This window comes from Anabas testudineus, chromosome 19 (assembly GCF_900324465.2).
Source record: "Anabas testudineus chromosome 19, fAnaTes1.2, whole genome shotgun sequence".
NCBI classification, from domain to species: domain Eukaryota; kingdom Metazoa; phylum Chordata; class Actinopteri; order Anabantiformes; family Anabantidae; genus Anabas; species Anabas testudineus.
In genome coordinates, this window is record NC_046628.1 from 6,083,575 (window position 1) to 6,111,168 (window position 27,594).

Genomic DNA, 27,594 nt, shown 5'->3' on the forward strand with positions numbered 1-27,594 from the left:
CTATCTATCTATCTATCTGTCTATCTATCTATCTATCTATCTATCTATCTATCTATCTATCTATCTATCTATCTGTCTATCTATCTATCTATCTATCTATCTATCTATCTATCTATCTATCTATCTATCTATCTATCTGTCTGTCTATCTATCTATCTATCTGTCTGTCTATCTATCTATCTATCTATCTATCTATCTATCTATCTATCTATCTATCTATCTATCTATCTATCTATCTGTCTGTCTGTCTATCTATTTATCTATCTATCTATGTGTCTATCTATCTATCTATCTATCTATCTATCTATCTATCTATCTATTCACAGTCAGTACTTTCATTCGACGTGGGAAACCTGTGTTTCATTTTCTCCCTAAAACAACTATCCATTAAAAGATGAGATGAGCCAAGAAGGATTAGAAGGAAGCGGGGGGGTATCTGAGGGGTATCTAAGTGCGTCTCATTTGAAGCTGATCAATGGCTTGTAGATACCATCCTCTTCATGTCACATTACCATCTCTATAGGAGCCATGATGGAGAGTTTGGGGCTGCAGCCGAGGTGGAGGTGGGGGATTGCGAAAAAGATAAGTGAGTGATGGAAATTGGGAGGCATGAAATGGACAGGAGGAGGAGGAGGATGTGACAGGATGGAGTTGGATTGGGGAAGGGAGAAGTGCGTGGAGGGAGGTGGAAGGTGGGAGGAGAGGGGAAACATAATTTCCTATGAAGATTCTGAAGAGGAATGGGAGTGGGAGTCAGTGGGGGTTGGGGCGTCTAATGGCTGTGGGTGCTGCCACTAGCTGATAGAATAAGACAAGCACTGAGATGATTTTTCAGACTCTGAATGTTTGCAGGGTCATTAATTTGTCGCTATTAGCTGCTCCACCAGCCTTTAGAGCGGGAATAAAGAGAAAAGGGAAGAGAGAGCAGGTGATCACACAGTGCTCCGTGTGCTCTTAACTCATCATCTATGACATTTATATTTATATATATATGTTCAATATTTGTAATTTGAAATTGATCTTACTTATTACCTATAGGGGTCACTCGTATCAGTGGACAGAGAACTATCATCATTACTCCTCATATTTCTTCTACGCAGGTTGATAAAGAAACACTATTATTATAATAAAATGACAGCATTTGGACACAATATAAATAAAAAGAAATGCAAAATTACTTCAATCAGACACAAACAGGCAAACAATACGGCCAGAGCAAGATGCAAGACAAGTGCATTTCGACACAAATGTAGTAAAAATGTTAAAATTGTAAGGATAAAAGGCTTTAAAAGCAACACTGAGTGGCTACTTCCAGACACAGAATGATAAAAAAAGATGCAAAACGGCCACAAAGGGATGCAAAATGACTAAAGACGGACGCAATGTTTCTTTGTCACTTTGGTCAGTAAATGGCAGCAGTGCAGGATTCACCTCGTTTGGCACACACCAATGACGAGATTTCGTATGAAAGGTCAGTGCCGAAGTTTTAGAAAAATTCCCGCTGCCCTCAAATAACCTGATGACCAAAATGTCAAGCGTTGTGACAATCAATAACACTGCGAGGCATACTAAAGGTCTCCATCACTCTCCCTTTAGTTTGGTATCTAGGCGTGTGCAGAGGCTGAAAAGGAGGCACTGCTTTACAGCTACAGCGCTACAAAGTGCATAACCATTTTTCTTTGTCTTCATGATATTAATAATCAGTAACCATATGTAAATGTGAGAAATCAATTGGTGCATGCAGTTCTGCATGGTAATAAACCTTCTGCTTGAATTAATCACATTCAAATCCCAAAGAGCAGCTCAACCGTGTTGCAGCATTTGAACCTTAATACCATGAGCAGTTGGCCTGTTTTACTCATATAACATGTTGAGCCTACAAGTTGTTGGTCCTGTGATGCCATCTAGTGGCTGTGCTCAACGCGTTTCTGCTTTGTGTTGTAGCTCAGGTTAACAGTCTTTAACGTTTAATAGCAGGACACAGTTCACCGTGAAGCTGTTCATTAACGTCATCAGTTACTGTTGAACACTGCTGCTGCCGTACAGAGGGTATAGAGTGAATCCTGTTTACTGCTGCATGAAGGACAGGGCTGGGAGTTATCAGTCATCCAAACAAGCTGTGTATCCATTAACACTGGCTGGTCAGTCAGTATCTTGACTGTTAGTCTCGTAATAAGTCTGGTCAGTCTCTACAAGGACTTAGTACTTGGTTTTGGGTGATTTACTCCATTCATCCTGGCAGATCCTCCCAAATACTCTCTATGAAATTCTTTCTGCACAAACCAAATCATTCATCAGTCATTTCTGTGCTGTAAATCTATACTCATTCTCAGGTTGGGTGCACTCTGTACTATATTTTCTTCAAGTATTTCAATTTCTGTGAGAAGGCAACTTAAAAACATAAAAGAATTAGCAAAAAATGTCTGTGTTTATTGTCAAGTAGCTAAAACGCCACCATGATGAATTAAAAAAAAAAATCCCCATTTTAACAGAAACAAACAATGGAGCATATTAACATAAAAGTTTGTTCTTTACACATGTGATACAGGGTGAAACTCTCTCTCTCACAGAAGTGCATTAAAGGCTGTTGCATAAAGTCACATTACCAAGGTGGTTTCTGAGAATGTGATTTGTCACATTGGGAAATAAAACTCGTACAAAGACTGATAAACAGGGCCAATAATGTTACACACTGCTGATACAGATGTTTGGCACAAAAACACAAGTTATAAAACGTGTCTGTCTGTGTGTCAATAAGGCACATTTCAGTATTGTAGAGTCTTTTCACCAGTCAAGTTCATTCAGTTAATGGACATCACTGATCACTGTTGGACAAGCTAAAATAAAATAGCAGTCTCAAGTTGTACTATTCCCTCGGACCACACGTGGGTGCTGTTGAGTCACTTCTACCCCAGATAATCACTGGAAATGTTTGCACCAAATTGTTTATAAATCAGTCCACCTAGAACTCAGACACTTATAAAGTCACTTCAGTTTTGTTCCCATGCATGTGAGTAGTATTTTAAACGTCACATTTATTCATAGGGGATCTGTTGTACCTTTCCAAACGCATGAATCGCAAGAAATGTTCCTGTGACCAGTCCAGCTCCAGTATCCATCCAGAGACAGTCCAGCTGACATTTCCAGACATTCAGAGCAGGTGTGCGTTCAGGTCATACTTCTCGCAGAACTTGTCTGTGATCGGGATGCAGGTGAGAAACTCGCACCAGTCGCATTTGACGGGGTAGATGTAGAAGAGAACGGCCAGGGAGGCTAAGAGACCCAGGAAGACCAGGATGGAGACGCAGATCTGGACCCGCTTCCGGTACGTATCAGAGCGGCCAAAGCTGAAGGGAGAAAAACCTGTTATTTATTTATTTATGCTCATTTATAATGATTTAAACCAGCAAGTGAAAAGTGGCACGGCTCTCTGTAGGTTAGACTCTGATCTCAGCATGCATCGCGCATCCTGTTTTGTAACCAACCTGATATATGGGAGGAAGGCGAAGGATAGGAAGAATCCTGATGCAAAGCCACAGATGTGGGCAAAGTTGTCGATCCAAGGAAGCAAACCGAAAGAGAAGAAGAAGACTGAGATGGCCAGCAGCTTGGCAAACGCCCTCCACGGCCGCTCCAGGATCTGCCAGCTCTGAAACAGCTCCACAAACAGGCAGGCCAGGATGCCAAACTGGCTGCCTGCAGGACCCACCTGAGAGAGAGAGAGGAATGAAAGGAAGGTGAGCACGGGGGCTGGAAAGTTAACTCAGAGAGAGAAAACACAGATTATGAAAATGTACAAATATCAGCTCAGTCATGTGGGAGTGTCAGCTCAGTGGTTTGACATTGTACCTCTGCCCTGTATGGCAGGAAGATGGCCGAGGCCAAGTTGCCAGTGATGCCGCTTAGCATGTAGATGATGGAGATTCTCAACCAGCCGGCCAGCTTCTCTAAGTCCCTCAGCACTGTCATCTGGAACAATACTGACACCAGGCAGTGAACGATCCTACAGACACACAAAAAAACAAACAGACGCTAAGTTATCTGTAATGTTCATAGAAATCCACCTGATATTTTACAATTGACTGTTTTAACTGATCTGTTATAGAGGCACATCAAATATTAGTTTAATATTTCTCATAAAACATGTAAATACTGAGGTCTTCTGTGAGATATTAATAAAACATAACAAAACAAAAGAGTCCAGTCACCCAGCATGGAGAAAGAGAGACAGCCACAGTCGGGAGAACTGGTCTGGGATCTCCGGGTTGATGAAAGGCAACAAACCACACACATCATCCATGCAAGCCACCTAGATGTCAGAAGATAAAAAGTCAAGAGTAAGGCAGGTCCACAGGCGTTTGACGTGACAGTATGTAACAGTATGTAACAGGCTCCAGTGGCGCAATCGGTCAGCGCGCGGTACTTATAAGACAGTAACCTGCAGAGTGATGCCGAGGTTGTGAGTTCGAGCCTCACCTGGAGCAGTTGACTTTTACATTTAAGCCTCTGTATATCACAGAAACCCAAAATTCTGAAAGTTTCTCTATATGTTAATTGGGGGATGCTCAGTTCGTCCTACCTGTGAGCAGAGAGTCGCCTCCTCGTGGAAGTAGCCGTGCATAAAGTCACAGTACTCTCTGGAAGTGATTTCACACCTGCAACACGAACCCCACCATCGTTCATTAGCAACAGCCACTTGCAGGACAAATAGAATTTTCTATATCATTTAATTGAGTGCTGGCTCACATTGCCTCGAGAGATTTTTATTTGGCTTGGCTTTAATGTAAAATTAGTTTGGCTGACTTATCACTGCATACATTCTGTGCCAAATGCTTTTCTGATTCAATGTTAGAACAGTGGTGAACACACTATATTTTCTATTTAGGCATCAAATGAGTCAAAAATTAGATACTGGAACATATGCAGCAGCGTGACGTTGGTCATTACCGTCCTTTGGTTCCAAGACAGCAGGGCCGGCCTGTGATGGTACAATCGATGTGAGGGAGATTGGTGTGATTCCCGGTGTTGTATCTTGTACAAACCTGGAGATCATAACCACAGGAAAGTTTATCAAGGAGATGAATGTGTGACTAAACTTCGCCGGAAGTAAGCTCCTTAAATACTTCAGATGTAATTATAACAATGTCAAAATTAGGAGAAGGGCAAATCAATTGGATCTTTTGAGCCTCGTCTTAAGTTCTGGTATTTTACTCTCAATGGAAGTCTTTCCCGTTCATATTCAACCATGCAAAATGCTCCAGTGTGACATCTGCGTGCTGGCCAGCAGTTATAATAACAGTGATCTCAGTGAATTTAAAGTAACGGTACTCACTGGCCACTTGGTGATGTCATCAGGCCAGTCATGAGGTGAAACAGAGGCTGGCTCCAGGCAAATTCTACAAAATTAAATGCAAAAAAAGAAACAAATAATAAAAATAAGGTTGATTTCTATGTGGACTCTGTTAAAACATGAGAACAATAACCGTGCAAACAGCCTTTTTTATTTTACCTGGGATCCTGATGGCAGACTGAACCATGTTGGCGCGGTTTACCGTTTAAAAAGGGGGTGCTGGGATGATGAGGCCATTTCACCCACACTGCCAGGGTACTCTGCAGTGCAAGACAAACAGAACAGCTAAAGATTTTCTATCATCTTTAATCCACAAACAAAAACACGAGAGACTGAATGTCTTAGTTGCTTCTATTTGTGTTTGAAGGAGATCCGCTGGCATCACCGACCGAACACTCCTCCTGTAAAGTCTGCAGACAGCCGGAGCGATCGTTCCTCACGCAGCAGCCCGACTGTCTCTCTCTCTCTTTCTTCTCCTGGATAAGTTTCTGGATTTCTTTGTCATGGCGCATACATGGGGAAAACTTGGCTCCCAGGTGGATCAGCGCCTCCTGTAGGACAGAGGTGGTGATATTAGAGCTGGGGGAAGTTGTGGATCTAGAACCAGAGTAAAGTACAATCAGAAGGATTTGACAATGAAAGAGAGACAATACTTACAGAGCTTGGACCCACCCAGAAGTTTTGTTGTTGCACAAACTTGACGTTTTCATAAACCCCTTTGTTCCTCAACACCTATAAAACAGTGTTACTTGTGTTGCTCAATCATCTATTTTGTAAAGAGGATAACAAACTGTATAATATACTTACAGAATCAACAGTTTCATGTTGTGAGAAGCCCACAGGAGCAATACCGTAGATAGTGACCGCCAGAGCGGTGATGAGCAAATGGACAAATGTGATCCAGTAGGTAAAGAAAGGCCTAAAGAGTTGAGGGGGGACAAATTCAGACTGGGGCATTGACTGAACTACTTTATACGTTTGAAAAAGAACTCATCTTACCTATGATCGTCCATGTCCTCAATCTGCCTCTTGACGTAGCTATCAATGCGTTTGCGGTACGTCCTGTTTGTGAGTCGACCCACTATGCCGAGCCCATACGGCCTCTTCTCTCGGGCAAACAGCTTCTTGACGGGAACCACAATCCTTTGTCCCCGCTGCTGATGGCTGCTGACACTCACAACCTCCTGTTTGAGACGCACCTTAGGCTCGACCAGAGAGCCATCTTTCGCCTTCCGCCATCCTCTCTCCAAAGGCCTGAATTGAGAAAGAGAAGGAGGAAGTAGTGGAAAGAATCAGAAACTAATTTAATAGACAATTAGAATTGAGTCAGGACATTATATTAACTAAACTGATAGACCGACTCAGACTGAATCTTCACTGCTGCAAAAGTCTATTTCATGCTTATAAAAAACAAAAACCCACAGCATGAGGTGACTCCTCTCCAGTTCTTTCTTATCCAGCGCACTTCCTGTGAGCTCGCTCTCGTCCAGCTGTTTAAGCTCAGCCTCCGACGGTGTCTCGAAAACCTCATCTGCATAGCTGGACAACTCATCATGCAGGCCGTCCTACAAAGATGACCACTAAGTAAGAAGGAATTCAAAGCTTGGGCAGCAAAGGCATAAGAAGAGCCAATATAAAATAGGTATAACTTATTGGTTGATTAGACATTTTCATACAGATTGTCTACAAAACACTACTGAAAGCTGTGGACTGTAAAACAGGAAGAATGGCTGCTCATCGAACGCAGCCTGGTGGGTGAAAAGGCGTCCGCTGCTCACTCTAGTGAAAAAGGACGTGTCCAGTTCATCGGCAAAGTCCACAGTGTCGTCTTCACAGAAGCTAGGGTGCACAAAGCTCCGTCTGCGATGTCGCCCAGTGGCGCTATCACCTAACGTCCGGCCCTAACAAACAGAAAAACACGTCACACACTGTCACCTTCTTATGTCAGACAACATTTTCTGCACTGAATCATGCCATTAATGAAACACTATCAATAGAATATCTATGTGAATATGTAGCATTTCAACACCTCAGCGTATCACTGTGATGACAGAGAGTTTTAAATGCACATTAAAAAACATTCATTTGTACAGTATATGTGCGTCTGTAGCCAGTCGTCCATGCAGAGATTAACCTGTGCCCTATTGTAAGATATATGTAAGAGTTTAATCCACCAGACAGCTGATATCATGTTTTACATAACATGCTCTCTCTCACGCACGCACACACACACACACACAACAAACCCATGAATTCATTAAATTACAGAAAACATGTAAGCGTGAGCATTCATACATTATGTCTCGACCTCAATCTCCTCTTTCGACCCCTCATCTGCTACAAGCTGATAGTGACCTACTGCACTGCAGCCACGCGGTCGTAACAGTGAGGAACAGTTAAAGCTGGCAGTAGCTCAGAAGAGTCTCAAGCACACATTTTGCAATACAGCACAGAATAAACGGTGACTTCGAATGTAGTAATTCCACCTTATAAACAAAACATAGACGAACACCTTCATTAGAGCTGCTGCAGCCTTGAGACTCATGACTGCAACAGACTCTCGTTTGCGGCGTCGCGGCAGCCGGTTGAGGGCAGAGCGGGAGCTGGAAAAGGAGCAGAGTGAGGCGGTGCCCGGCGTGATGGGAGTGTGGGGGACGGTGAAGCCGTCTACATCGTCCACCATACGGAAGGCACGACCCCGGGCCAGGGGATCTACGATCTACACACACACACACACACACACACACACACACACACACATAGAGTACTTCATACTCAGTTGTCAAACCACAAACAACAAATAAAGACACAGCAAAAGAATAGAGAACAGGAAGGAGGCACAATCTAGGGTTAGATGGATGAATCAGGTGAAAACTAGCTTTTATTTAAAAGACAAAAGTGCTTAGTCAGCATTTTTCACTGATAGGAAATAATTAGTATTTTGTATTTTTCCAGATTTAGTATCAAATACTATTGATACTGCTCCACAAAGGGAAAATATGTATACACTGTAACTTAAAAACCCATCAATCAATCCCTAGGCAAGATGGCGAAGCAAAGAAGTGAAGCAAAGCTAAAATAAATAAAGACAGAGTGAACTAGTGGCAGGAAAACGTGATGGGAGATGAGGTGAACGACTGTCCCATCTTTTCCTCCACCCGTCTAACGCGTGCCCATCGCTGCCCTACCCTCTGCATGCCATAGTGGTGGTGACTGGGGTGGTGGGGTGGGAGGTAGAGGGGAGGAGGGGTCTCTGTGCTGGCCAGTGAAAGGTTGTCCTGGCTGTGTAGCTCCATCTCCCTCATCACCTGCGCCTTGAGCCCCCCGTAGAGATGGCTGCAGTGCTGCAGGCTTTTCCTCCTCCATCGCTGGGTGGTGTCGCTGTCCTTGCTCACACCGAACCAGTCAGCTGTACCCCTGGAGAGAAGACAGTGTCTGGTGAGTGAGACAATTCATGTGTTTGATTTAAGACATGAGAAAACATGAATAGTCAGTGACAGCGATGAACAGATTGGCATTTTGTAATACAAGTGACTGCTTGACTGACTACTCGATACCTTAAATAAACAGAGCAGTGTAGTTAAAACTGTTAATAAAAATCATTTTAAATTGTAATAAGCACAAAGTAGCTTAAACCTTGCGATTAGGAGACTCCGCAGCAGAGAGCATGAATGGAAAATGCTTGTTTCCTAACATCCCTCACTGCCTTACTTACTGAGCAAATGTGTGTTTGTAAATGTGCATTCATTGTGCGCTTGCAGGGCCCTTCTTCTGCGAAACAGTGGCTACAAGCCAGGTTGCATGTTAACCGATCAGCACGGGGGAGGCCGAGATGGGGAAACTGTTTGGAGAGCAGAGCACTCAGTAATAAACACTCGGCCCTCATCATCAAGAAAGGCGCCAGCTGGGGAAGACTTTTAAGACCGCGCAGGGACAGGGAGTGGGCGGCGCAGCCTTGATCGCTCTCCTTTCAGGGATGAATAACGAAAACACAGGTTTGGAAAAGCAAAAAAAAGCTTCGGGGGTCAGAGTGGGGCCTCTCTAAGCAGCAGAGGAGCAGATGTAAACAGACAGAAACAGAAATGTAAGGCCGTGTAGTTTCCCCCCAAAAAAAAAATAAACAATGCAACAAAGCTTCAAGATTGAGATTGTCACAAAGATGAGACAGTTGCCAGTGGGTTGTCAGTCTATGAGTATTACAAAAAAATTGTGTTTTGACATCTAACAGGCTACACGTCTGACATGCATGACGCCTAAACCCTGCTTCATCGTGCATCTTCACTGCGCTGATTCCAGCTAGAGGACTTTGTGTTTGTTTAGGTGAACGTGTTTGTCTGTGTGCACACATGCAGCAACAGGCACGCATGTCATGTCCACCCACAGAGTATCATTGGACAAAATATGTGTGACGCCGCCGCACATCGTTCGCGCAGCAAAGATGAAAGCGGTGTCAGGCCGCGTGAATTAACTTTCGTATCCCCCGGGTAAGGCTGGTACATTTGCAGCAGCAACATACTGTACTGTAATTATAGGCTTAGACAGCATTCAATTCATCAGTGAGAAAAGGCCAAAGGCCAAATCTTGTAATCCAATCCAAACAAATGCTACTACTGATCAAACACAGAGCAAAACAATGGAGAAGACAAATGTGTGTCTGGACAGAAGGTATTTCACTGAGCCTGATTGAATAAATGCACCAATGAGTGTGGTTAAGTGCTATTTAACCTGTGCAAGTTCAGAACTAAACAGCTGGACTGACCGGTTTATGAAAGGTGAACGCAATGAAAAGTATTTATACCAGGGAAATATGGTACATTTAACATTTATTCATTTATTCACCACACAGCGACAGCTCAGAGATGCTGGGACTTTAGGTTACAACACACAAAGTATGCTGTACACAGAGTTTATACAACAACCTGTTGTCCCATACAGGGACGAGGTATCTCTGTCTGAAATGTCACAGTTCTCTATTCTTTTTATGCATATGTCTGTTTTGGCACTCTCCATATGGGAGAGCCAGACAGTCCATTTTAAGAGCAGATTGATTTTCAGTCATGCAGATCACACCCACCTGGGCTGTATGTGTGTTTGTCTTTGTGTCGTCTGTTCTGCTTTGTGCTGTTTAGCAGCCAGCGTCTGATCTTTAAGATAAGTCAGACTCAAGTGCAATAAAGAAAACTTTGACAGATTCTATCACAAAACGACTCAACTCGTGAGTGTCAGGAAATGTTAAGCCCAGATCTTAATGTACTGAACGGGGGAGTTACTTTGATGGAGCCAGGATAATGTGAGCTAACCATCTTCTCACTGCAGAGTCGTGTTTATGAACTATTCCTTTAAGTCGTAGTAAAATAGTAGTAAATAAACTGCTCATAAGGGGATCACAATACTTTTTCTCTGCTTCACCCAGTTAAATCCCCGCACACTCACCTGTCCAGAGAGCTCCAGGAGAGGCTCAGAGTCTGGGTCATACCTGATGATGGGGAATGTTGAGCTGAGTTGCCACCATAACAGGCATCACTAACATACTGTCCCTGCATACCCCGGGGCTGTTATTAAATCCTGATCCGCTCATCCTTACGTTCCATAAGGGGATTTCCTGATATCCAGGCCAGCAGCACCTTGTAAAACTCAGTGTTATGCAAAGAGGGGATGATCTCCACTGTCCACCAGTGAGCCCCTGGTTAATCAAAGGTTAGAGGAAATCTGCTGGTGATCTCCTCGCTCAGCTGGGAATCTGGTCTCTACAGTAAACGTTGTGATGTAAATAAATCCACACAGCATGTACAGTCCTCTTCAAGCAGGACCCGCTCGTTTAGCGCGCTACGAGCGGGCCGGTCCCAACTTGTCTGACCTTGTGTGTCCCCAGCCCGGAGCAGAAGTTTCCAAGTAAATGTGCATGTGTGAGAATGTGAGTGGATGTGTCAGTGGCTGGCGTGCCTCCCAGGATCCCTCCGCAAGCGTTCGCATAAGAGGACGTGGCCTACTGAGCAAAAGAAGACAGCAGGTCTGCTCCTTGTCAAAGTGAATACTCCCCCAGTGAGGTTCTTCTCTCTCTCTCTCTCTCTCTCTCTCTCTCTCTCTCATGTGTGCGTCTACGCTCCAGTTCGCCCTCCGACACACTAGCACTCCACAGGAAATATGAGATTACAAGGAGGAAAGATGGGACACTGTACACATTAGGAAGGAGGAGGGAAAGAGGAAGGGCACTGGGACATGTCTGAACATGAACACACACACACACACACACACACACACACACACACACACACACACACACACACACACACACACCACAGTATTCTAACTTCTCCAAATCACAGACCTCAGTCGGAGCCCCTCCTTGCTTTGCTAGGGAACATACTTGCATCAGCAGTTAAAAGAAATCCACTTGAGCGTGTGAATGTCAGTTCTAACACATACTGTATCACTACCAGCATCAGCGTGACGGAGATAAATGACAATCTGTGAAAGCATCCTAATGTGACATCGACAAACATCACAGCATCCTCCAAGTTACCCGACAAGCCAGACATGAGCAGCAAATCACCCAAAGACCGACAGAATAACTCCTCTTTTGAGGAGGAGGTCCCTCATTTCACCTCCACAGACGTCTCCTCAGTCCCATTAATTCTCTCACAAACATCAAACACATCGATTCGGTTTCTCTCTGACACACACACACACATACAAGGCTAATAAACCTCGGCACGGTAAAGTTAAGGCACTCCTTTGAAGAGCGTGTTTCTAGGTTTTAGTCTTCGCTCCGGAGATCAAACATTTACATTCAATTTAACACTGCGTGGGGGGGAGGAGGGCAGCTTTGATGTGGCCCACATGCTGTGTGAGCCACACAGTCTGTATGAGTAATTGTATTATTTCGTCGGCGTTAACCATGTTGTCGTCTGTGCCACCTGGACTGATACTGATACACTTCCTGTGTTCATTCTCCTATGTGTCACCAGGGTGCTCATTCAGGCACAAAGCTGGAACATAGAGAGAGTAACACCGTCGTCTACTGAACATGCTGCATCACGGATTGTTTGTAGTCTTAAAAGCCGGACAGCATTTGTATTTCACAGTGTGTCTTTCCACAGTTAGTCAGCCCCTTAAAGTGCTTTGTAATTCCAGTTTAACCTGCAGGAATTTCTCAACACTGGCAACATGTTCTGCTGCCACAGAGGAAATAAATTCAAGACAACTTGACGAGTAGCGTCACAGTGTCTACCAACACCCCGACAAAACAGCTATGGATTACGGCTATCATAGACCAAAAAATGCAGTCAGGGAAAAAATGTCTATCACCACTTGAAACAGTCCAACAAGGGAGCGGGTGAGTCTACCCAAAAGTGTTGTGATGTATTACCACGTTTCATGTTTCAGACTCTTACTCTTGGATTTTCTCAGGGAATTGTAAGTAACTGCAGTACTTATAGTTATTTCAGACATTTTTCTCTTCCTTTAAGAAGGAAAATCCTCTCACTCCACACTGATGCTGTCCTATATATTAGCAGCTCATTTTAACTCTGCATTGAAGCCCTTCCTCTCTACCTCGCAGCTCCTGTACCTGATGATCTGTTTCGGAATAGATGAACGCCGTCGGCTGAGTATTTTGGGGACGCAGGACCGCCGTCGGACAGATGCCACCCTCCGGGGGCCCCTCTGGCCCTTTGGGGGGACTGTGTTGACACGCTCAAAGTGTACCCTTTTCTCACTTTAAACACATCACACAGAGCAAGAAGAGAAGAAGATAGGTAGGCAGTGGGGGGGAAAAAAAGCAGGGTTATGTGTTTGAATAAGGAAAAAATCAAAGGAAAGGGAGAGCGAGGGAGAAGAACAGAGACAAGAAGACATCAGAGCTCAAATTAGTTTAGTTAAAGACTGATTAATGCAGAGGAAGATTAAGAACATGCAGAGGTTAAAGCAATTAGCAGCTGGAAAAAGAGCAAAGAAGAGATGCTTATTAATGTGTGACTAACCTCTTGATGGACTGTGTGAAGGAAGGCAATCTCTCCAGAGGAGGTCGGAGGTAGTTGTTGGAGGTTTCCATGGCGGCAATGCAGGCGTGAGGGTTGTCCCCTGGCATGCTGACACTGCGCAGGCGCTTTACAGGCTGCAACATACACACAAGTGAAAACTCGGCATGATTGTTTTTGGTTATGTGTCTCTTTTAAACTAAAGTACACTATTGACTTCAACGTTTCGTGATTACCTGGTTGAGCGTCGGTGCGTCGTCTGGCGTCAGCTGGATAGTGGGAATGTCCAGTTTGAGCCATGGCGGCTTCTTCCTCTGCAGGCTGCTGTTCCTGCTCCCTGGCTCATCCATGCTCGCTGCCTTCCCCCTATGCCTGCCAGCTGGATGATAAGGCGGAAGGTTTGTTGGATAAGTCACATAGTTAAAATACATAAACCTTCAAAAGCCACAAGGCAATTGACCACCTCTGTTGAGTAAATACAGACGCTTACCACATCTCTTTATACTGCTCATGTCCACAGACAGTGCTTTAACCGTTTTCTGCTAATGTGCCACTTCCTTTGCATTCAACTGTGAGTGACAGTCAAGGTTAAAACTTTGCTGCTCCAGGTGAGGCTCGAACTCACAACCTCGGCATCACTCTGCAGGTTACTGTCTTATAAGTACCGCGCACTGACCGATTGCGCCACTGGAGCCTTGGTAAAGCCAACAATCTGGTAATGTTGGAAGGACAGAGCTGCAGCTGAGCTTCTCCTCCACAGGATGGTGCTAAAATCCTCACAAGGAAGGCTCTCATCTCAGCGACCCACATGTAACCTCTCTTCTCAACACAGAAGGGCTGTTAACGCTCGCTGCTGAGTGTGATCCCGTACTTTTTAAACAGACTTTTCATTCAAGCATAAGAGATGTGAGTGCAGCAGGCCATCTACTACCAGACAGTCTGACAGATTGAACAACTGAGCTACACAAACACAGAGAAAACCACAGCAGAGGAAGCCAAAGCCTCCACTTATCCTGTTGTTTGCTGGTTAATGGGTTTATGGGTAAATTAAGGCTTTTGCAGAGTGAAAGGGGTTTTCCTGCATTACTGTTTCAATGTTTGTGTGAGGATAAATGAGACACCTCTCCACGACTTTAACATCCATCATCCAGCCACTGGGCTGTGAGACAGTGTGCAGTCTTACCTTTTTATATAAAATGCCAACACAAACAATATCATTTCTTTTGCACCACAAATGCATTTAAAAGCTGCTGAGCTCGTCGGGGGGAGTAAGAAACTCAAAGCCGAGGCGTTCTGCTGCTTACTGAGCCACTAGTGCCACATTGGAACGGTAGCTTTTTATTAGGCACTGATTCAACTAATTTTATAATGTACATAGGTTTTGGAATTCACCATAAAATAAGAAGACAGCTCCACACCGTCCGAAAATCTAAACTCAAAACTAAATATAGGTTACAGTGATTTCAAAAATAATTTTATAGTGAAATGTAGCTCTACCTAATATAGTCAACTAATGAAATGGCTGTGGAGTGATGTAAAGGACGACCACCAACCAGGAGCTCCTGTAGGTCTCAGCTGTGAATCATTCTGTGATTCATGGCAATGATAGAAATAACAGGCTCCGTTTTCTTGCCATGAATCCATTAGCAGAACAACAATCAGTTCCATCAAACGTAGAGGCTGGAGCCAATAGTCAGACTCCTGGCCAAAACCGAGTCTAACAAGCCGGAAGATACTCAACAAGGGCAGCTGGAGAACTTCTTGATAGGACAGGATGGGGTGTGCTTTCAGACCACAAAGCACACACAAACACAGACATTTGAACTTCAATACTAATCTGAAACGAAAAATACCATGTTCACATACGCTCATTTGTCAAAGATCATCATTGCCTTGTTTATTTACCTTATATATATATTAAGTTAAATCCCCTTCCTGCTGCTTGATATTCAGCTAGTGATATCCTACATTTTAGAGGAGTCCATACAGCGATCCCTACAGAACAGGTGTGGCTCTCAATATGGGTATTAGGACAAATAAAGAGCGTAATTACTCAGGCAAAGATGGGAGCAGTAGCACAGTAATGACATGGGCTGAGCATGTTTCCACACAGTTCAACAAAGCCGCCAAACACATCATGGCTTGTTGCGTTACATATTGATTCCTGAGGTTACTGGGGGTGTGGATGTTCGTATCTGTCTAATGGATATGTAATTAATTCATGCAGAGTTGGGAATTTAGCTTCAGAGTTAAGTATTAGGGTAAGCAACATAGTTTTAGCCTCTATGAATATAAGGAATGAATTCCCCTTAAATGAAGGCATGGCTATGCAGATACACACCACATACACAGTAAATAAAACACACAGAGGTGCTTTTAAAAAGTAAAACTACAGGCAGACTTTGGTTCCCTTGGCTCTCGGCTGCCTGTGTTTTGGTCTCTCTGCGGTCACATGTGGAAGCCCGTGCGTTCTCTTACGGTCACAGAGGATAAACACATCCCTGCAAATAGAAACCTCCACCAGAACAATCCATAACCACATCCTTAGCTTATTCCGCGGTGGCGATGTACACTCCGTGTTTGTGCTCTCTAACAAGAGCCCAGCCTCTCCCAGGTCTATACGTATATGTACGAGCATGAATATGCACACACACTGGAATAAAGTACGCAAACACTCACTTGATTGCACTTGCTTCAGTTTCCCACATCAGCTCTTTACAACCCTCCATACGGCTAAAGAGGAGATGCCCCGTGGTCCAAATTCACTCTTCTCTTTTGTCATTTTGTTTCCAGTATCCACCACTAGTTATTCCATGACCTCCCTCTTTTTTCTTGATTTGTGTTTTCATGACAGGCGGATTAGGGGCGGTAATCCCTGCGCTGTAAACCACATGACATCATCCCACTGTCAGGATATACAGCGTCAAATCGACCACTGATTGGTGGATGTGGCGTCTCGGATGCTGAGATGTTTATTGTCAAAGCGGAAGAAGTGAAAGTCTTCACATCATTATTATCTTACTGTGAGTCAAGTACTGAGCTTTGAAAAAAAAAATAATTTAATACATTTTTACATGTATTTCTATCGAATATATTTCTATCATGTTTTCTCATTCACACCAATCACATTAAGTGGTGACTGCTAACGTTAGGAGAAGTGTAACAGGAAGTTTAGCAGAACAGTAATCGGATCTGCTTTACATAGGGTGACATTTCCTAAAATGTTGTGACAGAATAAAAAAACAAGGCATCCCACTGGCACCGAAACAAACTTATCCCGACACTGCTCTCCCCCTCTTGTTTCTGCTCCTCGAGGCTGAGGCACCCTGCCACTGTGCCATGGAAATTCAGCGTGAGTGCATCAGCTCTATTATTCAACAGATCTTTATGTTAAGCAGTCCAAAACCTAATCTCTTCTCTTTATTCTCTAAAGCTCTCCCCTCCCCCCTCTCTCCAGTCTCCTTTTTTTACATTTCTGCTTCTCCTTGCATACTGGAATTACATTTTACAAGAGGAAAATTGAATTTGATGTCCAACATTTAATTTATTGTCACAATAAATGGCTGGACAAAGTATGCATATGGTAGTTATTTTGTGGGAGATACATAAATCAAACTATTTCACCAATTTACCAGCTTAGGTCAGCACTTTCAAGGCAGCTTCCTATTGGTTCAGTGTATAAAATGTACATCCAAGTGGGTTAATTTTACGTCCTGACAAGCGCGTTGACTAACCGGTGTTGTTCCACTGGAATAAATTTAATTTGCCACAAAAGTCCCTGAAAAAAACAACATTTTGAAGGCTGAGTCTGGTTCCATTGCAGCTTTTACTGTCTAAAGCTATTTTGTCAATCAGATCCTCAGCTGCATAATTTTGGCACTGAGCAGCAGCAGCTGCCAGAGTTCGTTCTTCATCGAAAAAGCCCTAAAATGAACTGGAATAATTCAACGCATCCTTGGTTACTTTGGCTTCATTCGTGCTGGCTCTGTTTATAAAAGCTGAATTTCAAATCCAAAACATTTATTTCGATTTAGCAGGTAAATGGTGAAGAGTGTTTTCTTTGTTCACCCAGAGAGGACGGTGCTGTAAAACTGACAATTACCAGTGCAATTCCGAGTTAATTGGTTGGAGACTCAGCAGCAGATTAATGCTCAAGCAGTCTAGGTAGGTTTGAACTTTATCACACTGGCTTCGCTCCGCTCTAATAGGCACTGCAACCTGCCCAACAGCACCTCTGGGTCCATTTTAACTTCAGCATTAAAGCACTTTTTTCAGGAAATTGCTTTTGGGTGTTGTAGTTATGGGAACTAACCAACAGCAGGCTCAAGAAAAGTGCCTGCTCCGGCCAAAGTCTTGTATTTTAAATCACAATCACACTCTCCTCTCCTTGAAAAAATGACATCTTTAAACATTTTCTGTTTGACATGCACTCTATATTAAGTATGCCACGTAGGTAATTCAATTATTAATCCAAAGAAATGTACAGAAATACTGCATATATTACCAATTATTCAACCTAACTGTTAACTCCATCCTCTACAACAGGGCTGTATATCCTCTGGGCTCTTCTTTGTGCTTGAATCCTGCAGTACTATGAATGTGCATAGATGTAATCTGCCTATGCAAACAAGCAGTAATAAGCGATTAAACATCTGCCACAACAGAAGCCCTATGTCAGACATTGGAATCATCATCTCTGAGAGTAAAAACAATTGATGATTAATGGAGAGAAACAGTTTTAAAAGAGAAAACATGAGAGCATTTATCATTTCCTGGCCAACATTTCATCCAAATTGCACTCTGACCTTCTGACTTACTGAGGCTTTCCTGAGTTTACATTATGATCGTTATTATACCATCAACTGTTCCCTGAATTGTTGCTGAACATAATTCTAGGGAAAACTAGTCAATCATCTTATGAGGCAGACACGCAGTAGGGGGGCTCAGTGAGTTGAAGCCATCTGTCTAAACACTGCTCTGAATGTCCTGTGGTATCTGTCTTTCATCTCATTACCGCAGATTTTAAGACCGTGAGCAATTCATTAGTCAATCAGCCACTGTGCTGCTACTTCTCCACTCTCAGGCTGGCAGTCACTTACACAAAGTACAAAACCACACATAGGGAACCGGAAGCAGCTACTTAAAGCTACTTCATGTGCCACATTCTCTACTACCGTCAAATGTGACACCTCTGTGTAGTATTGGAGAGAAGAAATGGTCATTTCTGGCTTTGTACATACCAAGATCTTTGTATTTCTTGCTTGCGTGTCTTAAACATTTCCCAAAGGGCTTGTTACTTCTTGTCACAAAAACAGATATTTAAACCTATCCCTCTACGCACTCCCTGGTGACGCTTGGTTTTCTCATTCACTTCACTGAAGAGGATGAACATTTACAAAGTGATTTTTTTCCATCTGCTTTTCAATCTGTACACCATCTGTCATTGTGAGAAACTTTAAAAATCAGAAGTTTCAAATCCATTCCACTGAAAAAACTAGTGTCCCCCGGTACGCTCTGTAAACACAAGTTCAAATACAATCTGGTGGCAACATATGGTTTATACCATTTGTTCACTGTAAATGATTTTTAATGGTTTTTCATTCCATAAAAACGCAAACATTACAACATTAACAAGTGTTAACAAATGTGTTCTGCTATTAATTATTTTTGGATTTTTTTACCAGACATATTTTACATTCCTGTCGAGTCAGCAGTGGACACATGCTTGTGAGGAAAACATGAACAAACAGAGCTGCAGGAATTAGTTGATTCATTGATTAATCTAGTTGAATGTGTAATTAATTGAATGTCTTTGGGTTTTGGTGGACATGTTATATAGCAAATTGACCCAATTGACTCCTCTGCTAGATCGTCCTGTGTAAAAGCTGCTTCACAGAGATAAATATTAGCACAGCCATTCAGAGGAGATCAGAGGTCAATCGCACATGCTTTGTCTGCCTCTAAGCTCAATCATCTCTCTCTATTATCCACCCATCTGAGCAGGAGACATTGAATTGGCAACTTGAAACCAGAATAGAAGCTGAATTTCTTTTAAATCCACAGCTAAACTTTACCCATTCTTGGCGTTTGCATAATTAAAAACTCTCTTCATCTTTCTCAAAGCAGAAACTATCCCCCATGAAAGTCATTAAGACATGATTAAAGGATTGGCTTCAACTGCTGCTGTCAAGTATTTCCTACTGTAGATTGACATGTGGCCCGTAAGGGAAATTGCTTTTAAATCTAACACGCAGGAAAAGCACCTACACTGGCATGTGTTCAAACCTCGGTCCACTGCACTTCACACCCACACGCATCTGACGAAGCAGTCTGCACAGGAAGACAGGAAGTAAAAAGAAATGTGGCACGAGCTCTGCAAAGCTGGCTGTCAAACAAAACCTGGAGGTATCTGTTGCTGGCAACTACAATGATCTCAGCAAGTCAAATCTTCACAGACATAAAATATGTGTGATATGAAAAATGTTCATAAGTTCTATATGCCTTCAAAACCGCTGTAAATTTAACAGTGTTAACCTGACAAGCTGTGCTCCCAAGCCTCACACTGCCTCTGTCGGCAGATGACCTGGTATGTATCAAGGCAGGGAGGAGAGTAAAATACAGCAACAGATGGAGAGATGAAAAACAAAAAGAAATTTATGTCATGTTGGGAGAAGATGAAAGGACTGAGAGTAGAGAGAGCGAGGAGGAAAAAAAAAGAAGACAAGCATGTCAAAGAGCAGAGAATGCATTGCCGTAAAGCAGCATGACACTGTGTGGAGGGAACAGAAAGATGGACACGGAAGAGACACATTCTCAATAAAAAGCAGGCGCCTTCCTCACAAATGTGTGTCTTAACAACACGTGGCATATGGTTTATGTGTGCGGGGCTAAAAAAAACGCAGGCGTACATGTGCGTGAGTGTGTGTACAAATGCTTGTTTGTGCTTGGTAATTCATACCGCTGTGCATGTCATGCACATGTGAGCTTCGTTTAAATGTCTCCCTGTCTGTCTGTCTGTCTGTCTGTCTGCTATGCCAAGCATCTGCATCCGTTTACCTGTTTCTGCCTTTGGGCCCCAGAGTTCAGTTTTGGTCAGTCAGCGTATGATTATTCTAGCAAGTGACGCATGCATGTTACCTGAAATTAATTTTCACTTTTCTAAACATGTCACAGTATAGCCTTGTTCTTTTTTTAATGCAGACTGCACTGCAATACTGAAAACATCTGTATGCTGCACCCTGTACAACTGAACTGTAGCCTGGGAACTACAGGCTTGTTATTAGGGAATAAAATCCAGGCTAGATTCATTGATTTACTCATTGTCAGGTCCAAACAGTAACACATATGTGTTGCTGCAGGGTAATACAGCAGAAATGACTTGATGAAAAAAATTCTCCTAACAAAAAGCCGGCATTGCCTTTCATTACTTCAACTCTTCCAACACCTTATTGCACATTCGTCTGCCAAACATTTCTCAGCTCCCGTGCCAGGTACACAGTAAAAGTGTGTGCTGAGTTTTCTCAGTAGAGCGGATATGTGGACTCTTGAGTCTCTTCTACAGTGGAGGCTGGTGACAGAAGCTACAAGAGACTGCAAGAGGATGTGAGGGAAGAGGAGGGCACGAAAGGTAGAGGGGAAATGAAACAAGGATCAAAAAGTAAGAGACACAGAGAGTAAAAGGCATGCAGGACAAAACAGAAAGCACAGACTAATGAGCAGTAGCCTCCAGCGACAGAGCTGAGGCTGAAGGTTGGGTGTCTGTTTTTCAGTGCTTTACAGCCAGAAAGTGGAAGGCACGAAATCCTCAAATCAGTTTATTTTTCTCAACTTGCGCTGCACAACTTCTTCTTTGAGGTGTTCAGAATTGCATTTAAAATCTCCTACAACTAAACCTCAAGTCACACAGATGATGACATGACTATTTTCTAGGAAAATTGTTCTTACGCACCAACAGCTATTTTTAAAGAATTATAATCAGAACCTACAAACGTCAGCAGCGCATCTATTTTCTTGACCACTTGTCCGCTCAAAGGTCACGGGAGTGTTGGAGCCTATCCCAGCTGTCACCGCGGCGGGAGGCGGGGTACACCCCGGACACGTCGCCAGTCCATCGCGTGGGCCGACATACAAAGATTCGATTCGAAGCAGGGTCCCTCTTGCTGTGAGACGACAGTGCTAACCACTACACTACTGCCGCCCGTAATCTTAACATCATTAATTTTTTTCACTTCCAATCTAACATCTATTAAACATGACACTCATATAATTAACAGTGGTATAAAGGAGTGAAAACAAGGTCAGTTTCCAAGGCTTTATTAGAGGTGCACACGAGTTGTGTCTGGATGTAATTAAGTACTGTAAAGCTCAGGACTTCAGAGTATTTATAAAGTAACGTTTTACACCTGCATCCTTTACACCACATCAATCATACAGGCAGCTGAAGTCCAAGAACAACAAAGTGACGTCCAAGACATCCATGAAAAACTTCAAAACAGGGAAAAACTAAACTTGTAATTATGAGGTTTAGATAATTGAGGCCAAGTCTTTTTTAAATCTTTTTTTTTTTTCCATAAGAACTTTGTACCAATGCAGTGTTTCATTTTATTGTTTGGTCGTGACTCAGTCGAAAAAGAAAAGGACAGAACCAATGTTATGTTTATTTATGACAGGCATTATCACCTTCAAACTAAAAAGATGTTGGTCACAATGCAAAGATAAGAGCAGAGGAAGGATTAACACTGCAGTCCGACAAAGTATTATAAATCAGAACTCCGGCAGTTTGACCAACTTTACTCTTTTTTGCACTCGTAGCAACATACAGACAGCAGTAAACCAAATCATCTCCCATTAGAGGCTTTCTCACAGCCTCACCTCTAGGCTACCAGCTACAAACAAGCATGCAAATATATATATATATATATTAACATGCTATTAATGGCCCATCTGAGCATTATGCACAGTAAATACCATTAGCAGTTTAAGCCTGTGCACTGATACCGTTGTAATTATCAGTGTCATCATAAGACTTGTTGTATCAAATGGCTAAACATCAAATAAGATAGTAAAAAGAAACACGTGTGGAAAAGCAGAAAGTGAATCGCTGACATGCAGGACGTGAAACAAAGAGAGCAGCTCAGCTGACCCTCACATGAATCTGCTTTGTGTTAGCTGTGTGGTGACAGGAAGGTCACCATCACAATAAGTGTCTAGTCAAGTATGGTCTTGCCTCGAGACATGAATAGGCCTCCTCAGCAGCCAGCCGTCCCTCCCGCCATCCCTCCTTCCTGCCGTCCCTCTGCACAGCCAACAAGCCCATGCTGCGAGCTCCAATACAACTGCTTCCTCTGTTGGCCGGCCTTGTATGAAAAGTTAATGGTAATTGCCCACAGATGCCACGTAAGGGTGAGATAGCGGGAGGAGAGGGAATTGGCTCTGAATAGAATATTTAGAGGGAGAAGTGGACGTCATAATTGTGGTTTCAAAGAAACAGAGAGGAGTTATTCAGGATCTTCACAGAGCAGTCTGGAGCCCCTCAGGAGAACTCTGGCCGGGGGACAGCATTGTCATCAAATGGATATTGAAGAAGAGTTTGGAAACCAGTATACACCACATAATAGGCAGATTAAAATTCTTTTCTGACAGGCATTTGCTATTCATCCAGGCTTTTTTGTTACAAGTTCAAGATAAAAAATGATCTAACCCGCTGAAGATGCAAAAGGAAAGTTTAATGGACAAAATCTCTGCAATGGATGAGTCGGGTACTCTTTTCTGTTTATCCCGTCTGTGCCTACACACCAAGTTTTCAAAATGTTCAGACTGCTCTACGAGCAACTAAAAACACTGTAGCTGCTGCAGATCAAATCAGATCTATAAATCATATAAGATTTCAACTCATGCTGGCTGTTGAAACAATATGTCACAGGAAGCAACACGAACACGTTGTGAGCAGAGGCTGCTAAAGTCGACCCTTGTCAGTGATTTGTCAGTTATAGCCATTGGAGATGTGCTTGTTTTCCATTAACTTCGTTCTGTTAAGCAAAAATAGCATGCATGTATAAACCTGCTTTGTATTTTTCTCTACAGTATCATCTTTGATTGAGTTGCATAAGTGCTCTGTCAACACAGGTGTATCTGTCATGCTTATGAAGCCATTCTGTTTTTTTTTGATTTGGTGAAAAAATAAAAAAAATAGGAAAAAACAAGAATGAGCATGATACATACTGGAAAAACTGTAGGAGACGAGAGAGAGAGAGAGAGGATTTAGAGAAATCAGCTTTCACATCGCTGGGGATCAGCTCAAATCTTGATCGTTTTGTCTAAAATAAACCGCATTACAGGTGCAGCTACTCATGCCACCACCTGTGAGTGAGCACGGCCTGAGAAATGTGGCTCAGAGGGGAGAACACAGGGCCTGACATCGCCGATCTTTCATGTAGCAGCGGATGTTTCAAGTCTGGATTTGTCTGCTTACACAGATCTAACACATGATACAATTTAAGTATACTATACATATACTATACATATACTATACATATACTATACATATACTAAATATACTATAATACATATATGTATTTAAGTATACTTACAAACATACTTACATGATGATTGATGAAGCTGATCCAGGACTTCAAACCTGCATTTAACCTTTGCGAATTCTTTACAGCTACCTGTAGGTAGCACATCTAGTACCTGTTTTATCTGCAGCCTGTGATGATGTCACTGTTAAACCACAATTGCGCATGAAACATCTGCTGGTTAAAAATTTGTTCAAACTGCACTAGACTGTTGCAAAACCACAGACACCTCTGGGTGCACATCAAACTCGCTGGTTGTGATAATTTATTTTGCCCACTTTCTGCTGCAGTGTGAATTAGTAGGCGTGCGTTAAGACTGACATTGGAAACAGTTCACACGCTGTTAAGACATAAGTAATCGAGAATAGAGAATACGAATAGAGAGTTGTACGAGCTAAATGCTGGCAGCATCTTCCAAATCTCCCACTGTACCACCAGCAAAGCCCCAGACCATCAGCCCCAGAGGCTCTCACTTCCCTCTCTAGTCTCACTAAAGCCAACTTCTCCAAGCTATTTCCAGCTTAAATAGTCTTTAACAACATTAACAATGTGTACATTGTATCTATGATCCATTTGATTGTATTGCAATGAATGAAAAATGGGTTTTGAAGTGACCCCAAGCTTAATAATCAGATTCTATTTCCTGCATTTATTTGAACTTTCAGTGGCCAAAAATAACCATTAAACGCACATTTTTTTAAAAAACACATTTTTCAAAGGCTAAATGAAGAGGACTTGACAAGTGAGAAACACAAAGCAGCTTGTGGGCACTCGCGCAGTTTGCCTTGAAGAATGCATCGTGAAAAAAATGCCAGAGGGCTTCAGTAAAACCAAACCAGTTTTTCACCCCGATTCACTCGTCAGAGGGCTGCGTATAAACATGAAAGTGCATTTCACTTCTGAGAGCAGCAGCCCAGAAATAAACCAGCTATTGTCGCTGCCGCCTTTCTATCAAACCTGTTCAAACTTGCTTAACATGGGAACCTCAGCGTGTCGGGCGAGAGAGAGAGAGACAAAGATAGGAAAGATAAAAAAGCACACCTGCGAAATGCCACCGTGCAGATCGACGCCTACTATATTTACACTCGCGTACACAAAGTGACAGCTCACACCAGATGAAACATCTTCCAGGATGCTGTCAGCTTCCTGTTTAGAGCTCAGTGTGTGTGTGTGTGTGTTTTGTCTTTAAAGTATGTGAAGCCCTTGTACTTTTGAGAGACAAAGTCAGGACATGTTTTATAGCGCTTCCTCTCTAAAATAAAATCAGTGAACAATAGCTTGTGCTAGATTATATTCTGTCAGATCACACACTCACTTCCACAGGATCCTTCCACCAGCTCCACTCCAATAGATCCGTGCTGGTTTTGTTCATGTACAGTACGACTGTGCGCTCGGGGTCAGAGGTTCAGTCCTCCCTCAGTGGGAAATCTGAATGACTGTTCCAGGTGCGTGCGTCTGTGTGTGTGTGTGTGTGTGTGTGTGTGTGTGTGTGTGTGTGTGTGTGTGCTCCTGCCATCTGGCCCAAAAAGTCTGCTTCCTACAGTCTTTCCAAACAGGAAGCCAGAACAAGTCCTTGATGACATGGGTTAGTAGTTTAATTGTCTCTGTGGGATTTCTCGGCTCAGCCACCAACAGAAACGGTCCCCTTCATCTCAGCAGCACTTAGACATCGATGCATCCCTCTTCAAACCTGTGTGTGTGTGTCTTATATTGTATCTGCTGCTCTGTTCTTGTTGGTCTTACTTTAAAATACATTTGATTTTGCACTGAATGCTTCTTTCACTTTGTTTCACACACACACACACACACACACACACACACCTCTTTAGATGAATAGATGTCTTGGGCTCCTTGCCACAGGAGAACAAGACATCCATAAAACCACATGAACCATGTCTCAAAGAGGATCCAGGAGCAGAGAGGACGGAAACAGCCCCACACACCTGTTCTCTCCTTCTCTTTTCACTCAACCTAAAACTAAAAGCATCACAAGGACGAGACGTTTTAAATCGAAATGCTTGAGCCGGTGCAGAGGTGTCCAACTCCTAAGGCTGTCACCCGTGGGTGCCCACCGTGTCAAGCCTCGGGAGACTCCACCCAGAGAGCGGCTGCAAACCTTCATACCTCCAGAGCGAGCCAGCGGCGCGCCGCCGTTCGAGCAGCGGGGAGTGAGGTGAGACAGAGCGGACACGAGCAGCGGCAGAGCCCGGTGTGAAGCTTACCTCCAGAGCGGTGACAGCCCGCCGCCGGTCACTTCATAACTTCTCCCTGCTACACATCTGCACGATGCAGAGCAGTTTCACTCTGCTGCTGCTGCTGCTGCTGCTGCTGCTGGATGACAGAAAGACAGACGACCGACTCCAGACTGCCGCTCAGCCCACACACCTCACAGCGCCGGCTAGCGGCGAAACAGAGCAACTGCGGGCAGCTGTCAGAGCAGCAAACTCTGCAGGATGGTTGTCATGAGAAGCTTTTATATAACTGAGGAGGAGCAAAGATGCAGACAGCATCCAGGCAAACTGTAATCAGTCTTTTACATTACAAAATAAATGATAATGTAATGTGATGGCTTTATCCAAATGGTGCACTAGGTTGTTAATTGCTATTTGTTTGCTCACTTGCTCATTTAATGTTTCACCGCTCTAGTATATTAGTTCAGGTAAATAGTATGAAACACTATTGTTGTTTTTTTGTTGTTGTCTTTAACTAAAAAACAACAACTAAAAACGACAAAATATGTTTCAAAAGCTCAGGAGTGCTACTAACCCTAAACTTTATAACATTAGGAAAGACTTAGTTAAAAATTATATGTATAAATTGCCTTATGATTGTGCTGCATTGTGATTTTTATTTTATACCAGTTAGTGAGAAGTGCCATTGAACACGGCTGCAGATGAAAGTTAGGTACTTTCCAGCTAGTTGTGTATGTAAATGAACTGCCTGCTACATACACACTATACAGCACTGAGACATTGACTGAATCACATTTCAGGGAAATAAGTAATAAACCATGTAGCCTGGGGGCCTAAATGTACAATAAGAGAGTATTGTGCTGCAGATATCTGTTGTGATTCCTGTGAATGTCTCCCAAAAGTGCCAAGGGGAGTCTTTAAGCATTTTCCCTTTGGAAATGTTCCACATGCATCTCTAGTTTTGTTGTGAAAATCCTTTCAGCTCAGGTGGGTGGTGCCACAGTTGTAGTTTATCCCCCCTGTAACAGTCTCCCTGCAGGCCTGGAGTCCTATTCCTCCAACCACCTGGATCTTGTTACTGCCCTTGCTCATCTTGCACCCAACAATAACTGTCAGTGGGTTTGTCTGACCACCATCGCCCATCATCCCCGCCGCTCGACATGACATTCAGTCCCTGCGACAATGTGGTCGTCAAACGCGAAAAGATACAGCGCACAGCATGCAGCGCAGTACAAAGGATCCCATTTGCGGGTATAACTTGTACTCTATACATGTCTGGCCAGGTGTTTCTGGGTGTGGTAGGGATGAATGTGGTGGGAAATAAGTGAAAAAATAATGTACTGCCTGCCTCGTGGCAATAGAAGTGAATCATTTGTGTTTAGATTTTAGTCTGTGTGTCTAGTGGCATGATTTACAAAGTGAATACAACCAGTGCAAGCAGAGGTACACCATTTGTTTTGTATTATCATTGGCTAAGCTGCTGATTTTTTTTATAA

General features: G+C 43.1%; 1 protein-coding gene and 2 non-coding genes across 7 annotated transcripts; 1 reads left to right on the top strand and 2 right to left on the bottom strand.

The window, feature by feature from the left end:
* Window positions 1-1,164: 1,164 nt before the first annotated feature.
* Window positions 1,165-26,276, bottom strand: rhbdf1b (rhomboid 5 homolog 1b (Drosophila)). 5 transcript variants are annotated; one of them, XM_026351302.1, is made up of 20 exons: window positions 26,129-26,276; window positions 13,566-13,708; window positions 13,333-13,466; window positions 12,921-13,067; window positions 8,539-8,767; window positions 7,863-8,069; window positions 7,129-7,251; window positions 6,773-6,915; window positions 6,350-6,604; window positions 6,158-6,269; window positions 6,008-6,082; window positions 5,740-5,901; window positions 5,510-5,610; window positions 5,333-5,396; window positions 4,948-5,042; window positions 4,580-4,655; window positions 4,209-4,309; window positions 3,850-4,003; window positions 3,486-3,709; window positions 1,165-3,347 (listed from the first exon to the last, which is right to left on the bottom strand). In XM_026351302.1, exons 2-20 carry the CDS (start codon window positions 13,677-13,679, stop codon window positions 3,152-3,154), a joined length of 2,712 nt encoding a protein of 903 aa, XP_026207087.1. In that variant the 5' UTR covers window positions 13,680-13,708; window positions 26,129-26,276; the 3' UTR covers window positions 1,165-3,151. The 5 variants fall into 5 exon arrangements, with proteins under 5 accessions (XP_026207087.1, XP_026207082.1, XP_026207083.1 ...); XM_026351297.1 differs by lacking the exon at window positions 12,921-13,067; XM_026351298.1 differs by lacking the exons at window positions 12,921-13,067; window positions 26,129-26,276 and adding an exon at window positions 23,931-24,649.
* Window positions 4,391-4,484, top strand: trnai-uau. The gene is made up of 2 exons: window positions 4,391-4,428; window positions 4,449-4,484. It is a non-coding gene; the product is annotated as a tRNA-Ile (tRNA).
* Window positions 13,930-14,023, bottom strand: trnai-uau. Its single transcript has 2 exons — window positions 13,986-14,023; window positions 13,930-13,965 (listed from the first exon to the last, which is right to left on the bottom strand). It is a non-coding gene; the product is annotated as a tRNA-Ile (tRNA).
* Window positions 26,277-27,594: the final 1,318 nt, after the last annotated feature.

Excerpts from the sequence above, each read along its gene's own strand:
- rhbdf1b (XM_026351302.1), bottom strand. The coding sequence starts at position 13,679 with ATGGATGAGCCAGGGAGCAGGAACAGCAGCCTGCAGAGGAAGAAGCCG. Across the intron at positions 6,083-6,157 it reads AACATGAAACTGTTGATTCT|GTGTTGAGGAACAAAGGGGT; the intron begins GTAAGTATATTA and ends ACTGTTTTATAG. Across the intron at positions 5,611-5,739 it reads CTTTACAGGAGGAGTGTTCG|AGTACCCTGGCAGTGTGGGT; the intron begins GTCGGTGATGCC and ends CTTGCACTGCAG.